This window comes from Macaca nemestrina, chromosome 17 (assembly GCF_043159975.1).
Source record: "Macaca nemestrina isolate mMacNem1 chromosome 17, mMacNem.hap1, whole genome shotgun sequence".
NCBI lineage: Eukaryota > Metazoa > Chordata > Mammalia > Primates > Cercopithecidae > Macaca > Macaca nemestrina.
This window is the reverse complement of record NC_092141.1, coordinates 90,510,795-90,523,460: the sequence shown is the minus strand read 5'-3', so window position 1 is coordinate 90,523,460 and position 12,666 is coordinate 90,510,795. Positions and strand designations below refer to the sequence as shown.

Genomic DNA, 12,666 nt, shown 5'->3' with positions numbered 1-12,666 from the left:
GAAAAAGTGTTTGCTGTGACCCAGTTACCCCTGAGGAGGGCTCTGCTCCACGGGGGTGTCTGGGAGGCCTGGGGCCACTGCCTGGCTCTCCCGCCTTCCTCTCCGTGGAGTGGGAGGGCCCCGTGGGGTGCTCCGAGTCAGGGTTTGTCTCCCTCAGTGGTCGCCACATCTCAGGGAGCAAGGCCCCCCTGGTGACACTCCAAATCCGGCCTTTTCAGTGGGGCCACGGCCTGTGTTGCTGGGAGAGCGGGGGCCGGGTGAGCCACCCACCAGGGCGGGCCTGCACCCCTTAACGGTCCCATCCACGCTGTGCTCCCCGGCTGTCCTCTGCCCCCCTGGCAGGAGCCTCTGGCTCTGACCTTTGTCCAGCGCTTGTGCCCGTGTCTTGCTCTGAGAGTCAGGGGGAGAGCAAGGGGTTGCCAGGGGCTAGGGAGGGTTGAGGACCTAGGCTGGGGAGGGGTGGTGTCCAGTGAGGTCATCTGTGATATGTGTTGGTGGCCTCACCCCGCCCAGGCTCAGTCCGCCACCCACCCCCAGCCCCCATCTTCCCCACGTCCTCAAGACCTCCTCTCCGCCCCACCGCCACCGGCCTGGGTCACCCTGCCCTGTCACCCTGCCCATCCACAAGGCCACCTCCTGGGCGCAAGTCCTTGGGCACTGGGAGGTTGTGGGCGCACTCTGGTTTGTGGGGAACTGTGGGCCTCCTCCCCCTACAGCTGCAGGACCCTCAAGCGGCACCCGAAAGCCCACGCGCAGCTGCGGGACAGACACAGTTTAATGCGCGACAGGCTGGTCCGGGCGCGGCCTCAGTACTCCCAAAGCGCGGTCCCGGCCGGTGCGTCGGCGTCGGCGCGCAGCAGGCCCGAGGCGCCGCCGCGCAGGTACTTGCCGCTCCGGGCGCGGATGGCCAGGCGGCCGCGTTCGCGGAACTCGAAGACGAAGTCCTCGGCGCGTTCGCCGTCACTGCACACGCTGCCGTGGCTGCCCGTGTACCAGAATCCGCCGCCGCGGCCTGGGGGACGGGACGGCGTTGGCGGGGTGCCCACCTGCCCGCTGCGACCCGCTCCTGCGTGCCCACCCTGCCCGCCGCGCACCTCGGATCTGGTAGGCGCCGTCGCTGAAGCTCAGGTGGAAGACGTCGTAGACAGAGCGGTTGGTGTCCAGCTGGTTGGAGCCGCGGCGGTGGCAGACGAAGCCGTCCAGGCCGCGCAGCACCAGGATGGGCCGGTTGATGAGCTTGAGAGTGAACTCCTCGTCTTTGCCTGGCAGGGAGAGCGTCTGCTGCGCTGCCGCTCCCGCCACCTTCCCTGTCCAGGCCGGGGAGGGGGGGGCCTGGGAAGCACCACACCTGGACTTAGGGGCCCAGGCCTGCCATTGCCTCATGTGCGGCCTTGGCAAGCTTCCCGGCAGTGGAGAAAAGGCCTAGGAGGTTCCCGGCAGCGGAGGAAAGGACACTCCCATAAGGGCCTAACTGTTTCCCTTGCCAAGACGGTTATCTTGACTAGCAAGTATGACTCCGTGACAGCAGCCGTTCCACGGGCTAGGGAGGGTCCAGCTCTCGGTGGAGATGGGGTGTCTGGGCAGGTGCTGTCCCTGGGTGGAGACAGCCCCTGCCCCAGTCCCTGGCAGGCAGAGTGCTCACCCACAAAATCGCTGATGGCCGCCAACTGCCCATTCTTCTTCATGCACACGTAGCGCCCATTGCTAGCTTTGAGTGCCACCCGCCGGCCGCGCCACTCCATCTCAAACATGGTGTTGGCGGAACTGGAGGGAGCAGCGAAAGGTCTCCTCAGGACAGCAGGAGATGGGGGTGCAGGGTAACTCTTCCCTATCCTCCTCAGGTTCCAAGGAGTGGAACAGGAGCCTGCCTTAGACTGACACACCCGCCACCATCAGGAGCTACCTGGCCCCAGTGGGCTTTCCTCTCTGAGCTGCCACGGCAGTCCTCACGGCCGAAGCAGTGATGGTGGCGGAAGTGATGGTGCAGGTGATGGGAATGATGATGGGGATACAGATAGGGATGGAGATGGGGATGGTGGTGGGGATGGAGATGGGGATGATGGTGGAGATGATGGGGATGGGGATGGAGATGGGGATGGGGATGTGGATGGAGATGATGGGGATGGGGATGGAGATGGGGATGGTGGTGGGGATGGAGATGGGGATGGTGGTGGGGATGGAGATGGGGATGGTGGTGGAGATGATGGGGATGGGGATGGAGATGGGGATGGTGGTGGGGATGGAGATGGGGATGATGGTGGAGATGATGGGGATGGAGATGGAGATGGGGATGGGGATGGGGATGGTGGTGGAGATGGAGATGGGGATGGGTATGGTGGTGGAGATGGGGATGGGGATGATAGTGATGGTAGAGATGGAGATGATGGTCATGGGGATGGCGATGATGGTGGGGATGGTGATGGTGGTAACGGGGATGTTGGAGGAGGGAGGGATGTGTGCACTCACACTTGTGTGGCTGTGGCCTGAATGCCCCCATGGGTGACCAGGGTCCAGTAGCCCCCAGTGCTGGAATAGAAGGTGCACTTCTTTGTCTCCTGGTCAATTTGCATCAGGAAGGTCTCATGGTCTAGTTCATCATCCTGATTGGCTGAGACGTTGACCCCTGGAGGGAGGAGATGGGGAAGCCCCTCACGCCTCTCCTGGGTAGGGAGCAGGGGATGGGGGCATGCTTTTGGGGGCACCCCTGAAGCCAGAGGGGTCTCATCTAGAAATCTCTTGAGAAGATTTGGAAGGCACCTCTCAGAGAGCCTGGGAACCCTGCCCCAGGGCCATGTGTGCCGTCTGTGGACCCTGCACACTGTCCCCAAGGGAGCCGTGACCTCCCTCCACACCCCCAGGAGCCAGGCCCTTCTGCTTGGCACAGCCCCCACTCTCTGCTAATCAGTAATCAGCTGGTAATCTCCTTGCCCTGCTCTCTTGACCCAGGGCTTACACCAGCCTCTATTTATAATTCACCCTAAGCTGCTGGGTGGGCACAGGCAGGACCTAACGATGGGGATGGTGGGGATGGGGATGGTGATGGGGGCACCCCTGGGCACCAGGCAGGGGCTGGTCCCTGTCACCTCTGCAGAAGCCCCAACCATCTGTGCTTGGTCTCCCGGGACCCCTGGGAGAGGACAAGACTGCCCTGGGCTCCATCTGGGGTTCCTGCGAGGGGATGGAGGGGCACCCATGCCCAGCATGGGGACAGCAGACACCAGAGCCTCCCCAGGATCTTCTGTGAACTGAGTCCCTGGCTCCTCCCACAAGCCACCTCCCTGTTTCCATGGCAACTGGCCACTGGGAGTGATGTATCAAATTGCGGAGCCCCCCACGAGGCCCAGGGACTCTGGTGGCCTGTCCAGCTGGGGACTGGGAGGGAGTGGTGGGCAGAGCCCCACAGGGCCTAAGGGTGGGGCCAGATCCCATCCCACTCTGTCCCCAGGGGAGAGGGCACCAGGCTATGACTGTGCCAGAGAGCTTGGGACCTGTTCCCTTCTGAGAGCCCCAAAGCTGCCCCTCACACCCCAGGCTGGGGTCTCTCTCACATTCACCACTGATCAGATGCAGAGGAGCGCCCAGCATGTCCCCTGCACTGTGGCCGAGCATTCGTGCCAGCACCCCACTGCCACCAGCTCTATATCCTGGCAAATACTGAGCTAAGAGCAGCTGTCTGGGCCCAGTGGAGGGCAACACTGACATGGTGCCCGGGGGTAGCAGGACCCCTCAGGAGGAGGGGCCCATGAGGGGCGTGGGAACGCCGTCCCTGCGGGCACTGAAGGAAGAGTAGGGGTAAAGCCACAGCATCGCAGGGCTGCCCCCGCCACCGTGCCTCCCGGACCAGCACTTTGGTGTCCCTAGTGTTGCCCCCACACCTCCTTCAGACAGAATGCTGTCTGGGGCTGCCTTATTCAGCCATCTGCTTCCAGAGAAATGACCTCAAAATAGGAGAGGAGTGCAGCTGGCATTGGCCTGGGCAACACTGTTTTACCCAACTCCAGAGGGGCTAGTTGAGCAGCTGGGGGACTCAGCTCTGGCCAATGAGCGTGAAGAAGTGTCTCCTAGGACTTAGGGGAGAAGTGTTCTTACTCCTGAGAGGACACAAGCAGAGCCAGTGCCTCTTTTTCCTCTGGACTTGGTCCTGCCTGGATGTGAGGCCTGGAATACCAGCAGCCACATTACGACCGTGAGGGCGTCAGGCTGAGGTCAGAGCTGACCCAGGAGAGTGGTTCAGCAAAGAAGAAAGAACAGAGGACCCCAGGGAAGCTGCTGAGCGGGTGATGGTGGCTGCCTGGGAACCCACCATGCCCAGGGCTCTGGACTCCCGTTTCAGATGATTATGTCACTGCTGGAGCCAGCCTGTGGCCAGTTTTCTGTTACTGGCAGCATCGGACACTGCCTGCCATGCTGTCTGCCGGCAGAAATGAGCAGGCTCTGGCTGATGGGGGGGGATACATGCAAGCCTGGGTGCTCACTCCCCTCCCAGGGGGAAGAGAGGCTTAGGGGCCGCCCAGCCAGGGAGATGCCTCGATGAAGGGCCTGCCATGTGGCCGCTCCACAGAGGCCGGGTGGGGGACACTATGGCACCTCCCACGCTGCAGCTGCCTTGGAAGCTGGGGGGTTCCATGCCCCAGGACTGAGATGCCACGTCCCACTCCCCACAGCACTGGCCGCCAATCCAGAGCCTGAAACACCTGGCGGCCAGGTCCTCACCCTTGGCCCTTCTGAAGGCAGGGAGGTGAGTGGCTGCTGCTTCCTGCTTGTAAAGTGGGAGATGGGAGCCAGTCTTGAGTAGGGGATTCTCCCCTCAAAAGGACAATGGGGTCAGATGCAGGTTGAGGATCAAGAGACTGAAAAATGGTCCATACAGTCCCCATCCCTCCACCACTCTTACTATCAGCACTTCTCCATCACCATCACCATCACCATCACCACCATTACCATCATCACCATCACCATCAGCACCATCAGCACCATCACCATTAGCACCATCACCATCATCACCATCACCACCATCACCATTACCATTATCACCATCACCACCATCACCATCATCGTCGCCGCTGCCACCACACTGTCACCACCGCCCTCACCTCCACCTCCATGCCACCATCCACATCACACCACCAATGCCATGGCCACTGCCATGGCTGCCGCTTTGCGTCTGCTTCCCAAGCTGTCCACTTACAAATGGCTAAAGGTCCAGTGTCTTTGGCTCCCATGGAGGAAGCATTCTCACTACCACTGTCCCACTTACCCCCTTTAACCTCCTAAGGATGGCCACATGCCCGGGCCTAGGCCCAGGCCAGCAGGCATTGCAGCTGGACTGTGGGCTGTGATGGGAAGGAAGGGCCATGACCATGCATCCACAGTTGAACCCTCACTCCTGGGACCCTGTCACTGCTGGGATAGGCCCGAGGACACTGACTGCAGGTGCAGGACCCCATAGCCATGGCCAGGCTCCCCTCTCAGTGTGCAGGGTGGGGCCTCTGCTGTCTGGCCCCAGAGTATCCGTGTGCCCAGGGGGCCTGGACATTCGTCAGGGCAGGGGCTTGGTGGGCATCTGGGAGCTGCCAGGAGATAGGGGAGCTCTCCTTGCCCAGCTGATGCTGGTCTGGAGGGACCCGAGTTGGGAGAAGGAGCTCCATGCACCCGGCTCTCCCCACCTTGCCTCTTCAGACTACCTCAGATCCACTCTGGGGTGCATGGAGCCAGAAGCCCAGGTGGGTAGTGACTGCCCGGGCCAGGGCGTCTGCCTCAGAGCTCAGCTAGTGGGGAAGGAGGAACTGCTGGGGTTCACCCCACAGGCGGTGGAGGGAGTCACGCAGGGAGGCAACTGGTGACCCAGGAACTGGGGAGAGCCAGGCCATGCCCCACTGGGGGAGGGAGGTGCCTCCCCACCAGGAGCCCAGGCCCCGGGTGAGGCCGCTTGCCCACTGTGTCCTCCAGCACTGGAGCTGACCTTAAGCCCCCCAACTCCTGAGGACATGAGGCTCCACTGGTCAGGCACATGGTGGTGCCATCCCCGCCCTACCCTGGGCCCCTCCCCAACTTCCTTTAAAGTCCAGAAAATGCGGCCGAGTGCAGTGGCTCACGCCTATAATCCCAGCACTTTGGGAGGCCAAGGAGGGCGGATCACGAGATCAGGAGATCGGGATCATCCTAGCTAACATAGTGAAACCCTGTCTCTACTAAAAAATACAAAAAAATTAGCTGGGCGTTGTGCCGGGCGCTTGTAGTCCCAGCTCCTCGGGAGACTGAGGCAGGAGAATGGCGGGAACCCGGGAGGTGAAGTTCGCAGTGAGCCAAGATCACGCCACTGTGCTCCAGCCTGGGCGACAGAGCGAGACTCCCTCTCAAAAACTAAATAAAGTCCGGAAAATGGGGTGGAGGAAGAGAAGGGGAAATATGGGCCCCCCACAGCCTCCTGCCCACATGCCCCTCATGGCACCAGGTCAGGCCTCCTGCCCCTGCTGGGCACTGCCCATCGCCTGGCCCACACCTCTCCAGTCTCAGACTCTGCAGCTGCTCAGGGCTTGGCTGAGACGTTCTCCAGCTATGCTGAGAAAGGCCAGGAACCCTTGCCTCTGACCCTGAAGCCACCACCCCTCAGTGGGGGTCCCCTGGACATGGCCAGAGGCCCACCCACCCGACCCTGAGTGGCCACACATGTCCCACATGGACCCCCAGCCCAGAACAAACATGCGAACACATAGACACGACGCCACTCCCCGTGAGATGCCCACATCCTCTTTCCCGAAGCAGGGGGGGTCCCAGCACCCCTCAGGAGGTCGCCACCTGTGCCCTCCTTACCTTGCCGCACAGACACGTAGCGGTGGTTGGCAGCCACCAGCACCACCTGAGGGTGACTCTCCTCCAGGTCGAAGAGCTCGTCCTTGCTGGGCCGTGTGTTTCGGCCGGCCTTGAGGGTGCCAGCAGGCCCCACGGGTGCCAGGTAGCGGCCGTCGCAGTCCTTGAAGGCCAGCTTGCCCGCCTTGAACTCCAGCGTATAGCAGGCCCGGGGCTCTGGCTCCCAGACCAGGCGGCCGTCGCTGCGCAGGTAGCGGCTGTCACAGGACTTGAGGCAGTACTGTCGGCTCCGGAAGATGAGGGTGAGGAGGGCGTCCACGCCCCAGGGCTTGTCACCGTCCGCAGCCATCTCGTCCTCCTGTGGGCACAGGTGCACGTAGCGCCGCCGACTCACGCTCAGCAGGTGGGCCTGCGGGTGGATGGCCAGGTGCACGGTCCACAGCTCGGCCGGGGAGATGGCTGTGGCAAAGCAGGACAGCTGGTCCTCGGTGCCTCCGAAGAAGCGGCCATGCGGCTCTGACTGCAGCACCCAGCGCCCGTCTGGCTGCGGCAGGACCAGGAAGCGGCAGTCACGGCCCGGCTGCTCTGCCTCGCAGGCCACGCGCCCATCCTCTTCTGCCGACAGGTAGCGGCCCAGGTGGCTGCTGCGGAGCAGCACAGCCGACCCTTGTCCAGGGTCGGGCTCCAGCACCCAGGTCTGCTTCCTCTTGAGGCTGGGCGCCGAGGCATTGACCTTGAAGCCGAAGCTCTCAGCTGTCAAGTAGCGGTCAGTGTCGTTGACGAGGCCAAACTGGATCTTCAGCACCTGGTGCAGGCCGTTGGTCGGCATCTTCAGGCTGGCCGGGTCCCCGGAAGGGCCTGGGACGCTCCCTCTGAGTGCTCACGGCCCCCGTGGTCCCCCAGAACCCCAGGTCGGCTCAGCTGGCCCACGGCCCCCAGACCCAGCCGGCGTCATGGACCCCCTGTGTGCTCTGACCCGCCTCTGACCTGCGGCAGCAGCCTGGGAAGCTCTTAGAGGGCCCGCGGGCAGCAGAGGGCGGGCGGGGAGAGCGGATCAGAGATGTGCAGCTTAGGAGCAGTCCTTTTCATTACTCTGAGCTTGGATTTCAGCCACTCCTGGATTGCACAGAGTCCACAGCCTGAGGGCCCGCAGGGCTGGAGGGCAGGGTTGACCCCTGTTTCCTCACAGCGTAGGCCCAGCGCCCCTCTTCATGGCCCTGCACCTTTTGGCCTCTCTCGTTCCTGCCCACCTCCTCCAACCCCGTGTGGGCTCCCAGCCTGGGCCAGCCCTTCCTGATGTAGAGCTGCCCGGTGGAACGCTCACGGCTTGGCCGCAACCCGATCGCCGCGTGTACCCTCGGTGGCCGCCAGGCCCTCAGCCGGATCCAGTTACTGCTTCTCTGATTCCTGCTGCCAGGAGCACAGCAAGGACCCCACCCACAACCTACAGCCAGGTCATCTCCACCCCAGGCCAGCCTCTGGCCACGCTGCTCAGGCCCCAGAATGACGCGCACTGGACTGCCGCCCACACTGGAAGGTGGAACACAGTGGCCGTGCAGCCCTGCAGGCAAGGGTCAGGGTCAGAGGCCCCAGTCTGGCCTGGCCCCGGCACACTCCTGTGCACTCTGAGCAAGTCGCTGGTCCTGAGGCTGCCCCTTCTTCTGCTGTGAGCTGGAGTGAAGCCAGCCTCACTTCACTTTAGAGTCTTTACGGATGTGCATCCAGGAGGCTGGTGGGATGCTGTCCACCCCATGCTCCCAGCGGTGACCCTTGGAATCTGGGAGAGGATGAAGGCCAGCAGGCTGGGAGAGACTGGAAGTGGTCACACCTGTCCCCAGCCCCTCCCTGCTCTGGGCTGCACACCTTCCCCAGAGCCTGAGGGGCACTGGGCCCTGCTCACCGTGCCTGGCGCCCGCACCTGCCTCAGGGGCTCAGAGCCAAGTAGTGAAACCAGAGCTGCCCACCCTGGGCCAGGGCCAACCTGGTGTCCTCTTCCTCATAACAGCATGTGACCCTCAGATCTCCCTGGGGACTGGGAACAGGGGCCGCAGGGCACTTCCGGTCATGGCCTGGAGTCAATCCCCTGACCTCCTGGGCCCCCCGTCTCCTGAACGGCTATCATGGGGGTCCCCATATGGCAGGAGTCTAGCCAAAAGCAAGGGGCCTGGGCTGGGCACCTGTGGGCCCCAGAGATGGGCGGGGCCATGGTGGCAGACTGTGCACAGACTCAGGGACTCTTCCTCTGTCCTGTAAGCCCTGGATAGTAACCGTGCCAGGCACCTGCAGACACGGGAGGAAAAGGAACCTGTCCTCACTGTCCCCATGCTCAGGGCCCGGGTGGGGGCAGAGAGACTCCCACATTCAAATACCGCCTAGGGCACGGTGCACGCCACGACGCCAGGGCCTGGTCTTGCCTCTCCCTGTGCGCCGGCCTCATCCGCCTCTGTGATTCACACGCTTTTATGAGGCACCAACTATGTGCGAAACCAGGTCATGTGCCAGGCACCATCCTAGGAAGACGCAGTCTGGGGTTACACCCCCTCCCCAGAGGCGATGCCCACACACTCTCTCCCACAGTTTCAAGGGAACTGAGGACCCAGGCCTAGCACCGATGCCAGGGAAGTATCTCTGGATTAGGGGTACAAGCTGGGGTGCTGCCTGCACTTCAATTTCCCATTGGATCTTTTTTTTAATTTTTTTTCTTGAAACAGGGTCTCGCTCTTCGCCCAAACTGGAGTCCAGTGGCACAATCTTGGCTCACTGCTACCTTCGAGCTCAAGCAATCCTCCTGCCTCAGCCTCCCAAGTAGCTGGGACTACAGGCACTTGCCACCATGCCCGGCTAATGTTTGTATTTTTAGTAGAGATGGGGTTTCACTATGTTGCCCAGGCTGGTCTCGAACTCCTGAGTTCAAGTGATCTGCCCGCCTCGGCCTCTGAAAGTGTTGGGATTACAGGCATAGCCACTGTGCCCAGCCTCCCGTTGGATTGTGAGGGCACAGCTCAGTTGGTCTGTGAGTCGTAGGGGACACTGGAGGGGTAGCTGTGCTCATGGTCCCCCCGCCTCAGACACAGACACAGACACTGGCTTCACCTCCACTCCCCAACGCCCAGCCAGGCTGTGAAGGAGCCCAGGCGGCCTGTCCCTCTGATTGGCATGACGGCCTCATTAACACTGCCTGGGCTGGCAGGGTGCTTAGGCATCGGGTGCCCAGCGGGAGGACGCCTGGCCGCCAGGTGCTAAGTGGGCCTGGCTCTGGGCAGCCTCTCAGTGGCAGAGCCAGGAATGATGGCGGCCTCTCAGTTCTGGGGCCTCACAGCTCCACCTTGGGTGGGGCTGCCTGGAACTGACCCAGGTGTGTGAGCTCAGGGGGACTTTCAGGCCCCAGGGGAGGGCGACTAAAGGGTGGGTGCCTGGGCCGGGCTTCCTTGGAGGGACACCGTTGGCAAGGATTCCAGCCCCTCCTGCCTCCACCTCAGGACCCCAGACTCTTGCCCAGCCACCTGCTAGGACTGTTTCCTCTGGATCCGCAGCAAGGTTTCTGGCACACAGCAGGTACTTAATAAGTGCCTGAGATTGTTGGATGTGGGGAGTCTGGTTCTTTATTATTATTTTTTCAGACGGAGTCTCACACTGTCACCCAGGCTGGAGTGTAATGGTGCAATCTTGGTTCACTGTAACCTCTGTCTCCCTGGTTCATGCGATTCTCCTGCCTCGGCCTCCCGAGTTGCTGGGATTACAGGCGCCCACCACCATACCCGGCTAATATTTTGTATTTTTTAGTAGAGACGGGGTTTCATTATGTTGGCCAGACTGGTCTCGAACTCCTGACCTCATAATCTGGCCTCCGGCCGGGCGCAGTAGCTCAAGCCTGTAATCCCAGCACTTTGGGAGGCCGAGGCGGGTGGATCACGAGGTCAGGAGATCGAGACCATCCTGGCTAACATGGTGAAACCCCGTCTCTACTAAAAATACAAAAAACTAGCCGGGCGTGGTGGCGGGCGCCTGTAGTCCCAGCTACTCGGAGGCTGAGGCAGGAGAATGGCGTGAACCTGGGAGGCGGAGCTTGCAGTGAGCCGAGATCGCGCCACTGCACTCCAGCCTAGGTGACACAGCGCGAGACTCCGTCTCAAAAAAAAAAAAAAAAAAAAAAAAACAACATAATCTGGCCTCCTCAGCCTCCCAAAGTGCTGGGATTACAGCCATGAACCACTGGGGACAGCCTTTTTTTTTTTTTTTTTTTCTTTTTTTTGAGACGGAGTCTTGCTCTGTCGCCCAGGCTGGAGTGCAGTGGTGTGATCTCGGCTCACTGCAAGCTCTGCCTCCTGGGTTCAAGCGATTCTCCTGCCTCAGCCTCTGAGTAGCTGGGATTACAGGTGTGTGCCACCATGCCCGGCTAATTTTTGTATTTTTAGTAGAGATGGGGTTTCACCATGTTGGCTAGGCTCATCTTGAACACCTGACCTCAGGTGATCCACCTGCCTCGGCTTCCCAAAGTGCTGGGATTACAGGCGTGAGCCACAGTGCCTGGCCATCTGGTTCTTTTTTATTTATTTTAGAGACAGGGTTTTGTTCTGTCACCCAGGCTGGAGTGCAGTGGTGCTATCTTGGTCAATGGCAGCCCGACTTCCTCGGCTCAGGCAATCCTCCCACCTTGACCTCCTGAGTAGCTGGGACCCCAGCACAGGGCCGGGTTCTTGTGTGATGGACTGAGCCTCTGCCAATGGGTGCAGCGTCATGCATGTGTACGAGTGTGGTGTGCGTGTGTGTGAAGGTGCTCATGGACGAGGGTGGGCAAAGGTTGCCAGCAGGGCCAGCTGCTGGGCCAGCTCTGGACCCTGGGAGTGTCATCCTGGATCCCAGCCTGAGAGCCCACTCAGGGCTGCCCAGCAGGGAGCCCAGGTTGTACACTGCCCAAGGGAGGCTGTTTCCAGGGTCCCACTCATACTCCAGACATACGCAACTCAAAAGAGCATGTGGTGGGCTGGGGCGCTTTAGCCCCCCGCAGCGTTCTCAGGCAACAGGGAGCACCCCTCCCACTGACCCCCACCAAGCCCTGTGGTCACACCTCCAGAGGTGCCATGCAACCACTCACAGGGGGTACACACGCACCTGCCACCCTGACCTGTGCGGGCTGCACTGTGGGGAGAGCTCCACGCCCCACCCTCACCCACCTCGGACGCTGGTGGGTGGAAGCCCACGCCCAGTGAGGCCAAAGCTGAGGTCTGCACCTAGGAGGGGGTGCCTGGTCCTGGTGGCCACTGAGAGGCTGTTTGGGGTAGCAGTTCCCCCAATCCCCTGGTCCAGGGAGCAGCCAGCTGTGACAGCCTTCCTGGCCTCACCTGAGCCCAGAGGACAAGGAGTGCCTCAGCCATCAGAATCCCCCGACAGCCTCCCCTGAGGCCCGAGCCTCAGCCTCCATCCCTCTCAGTGCGAGGCCAGCTAGGGCAGGACCAGGAAGCCATGCGCCCCCACCGGCCCCTGGTGTCCACCCTCAGGTTTCCTGAGAGCCCTCAGGACATCGTTCCCTTTCTGAGGTGCCGGTGGACGGGCAGTCCTGGCGCCGCAGGGTCCCCCTTCCCCTCCCTCTCACCCAGTTGGCCCCTCTGGTGCTACAAGGGGAAGGACCCCAGCCCCTCCCCCCGCCATGCCTAGACCACTGATCCTGGATGCTAGAGCCCAGCCTGGGCTCCTGCTGGCACGCTATCTGCTGCCATGGTGACCAGGCACGTGCTCCAGGCTGGGTGCCCTGCAGTGCTGGTGCTGGTGGTGTGAGCTGGCACAGGCCTGCCTGTGTGCAGCTGGGGGAGAGGTCGCTCCTCACCCTGCTGGCCTGGAGCCCTGGAAACTGGGACA

General features: G+C 61.8%; 1 protein-coding gene across 1 annotated transcript; it reads right to left on the bottom strand.

Annotated features, from left to right (window-relative positions):
• Positions 1-585: 585 nt before the first annotated feature.
• On the bottom strand, positions 586-10,957 carry LOC105469297 (fascin actin-bundling protein 2, retinal). The gene is made up of 5 exons (XM_011720189.2): positions 6,814-10,957; positions 2,467-2,623; positions 1,643-1,764; positions 1,095-1,262; positions 586-1,012 (listed from the first exon to the last, which is right to left on the bottom strand). The coding sequence occupies exons 1-5, from the start codon at positions 7,637-7,639 to the stop codon at positions 807-809; spliced, it is 1,479 nt and encodes a 492-aa protein (XP_011718491.1). The 5' UTR covers positions 7,640-10,957; the 3' UTR covers positions 586-806.
• Positions 10,958-12,666: the final 1,709 nt, after the last annotated feature.

Excerpts from the sequence above, each read along its gene's own strand:
- LOC105469297 (XM_011720189.2), bottom strand. The coding sequence starts at position 7,639 with ATGCCGACCAACGGCCTGCACCAGGTGCTGAAGATCCAGTTTGGCCTC. Across the intron at positions 1,263-1,642 it reads GGCCATCAGCGATTTTGTGG|GCAAAGACGAGGAGTTCACT; the intron begins GTGAGCACTCTG and ends TCTCCCTGCCAG. Across the intron at positions 1,013-1,094 it reads CGGCGCCTACCAGATCCGAG|GCCGCGGCGGCGGATTCTGG; the intron begins GTGCGCGGCGGG and ends CCCGTCCCCCAG.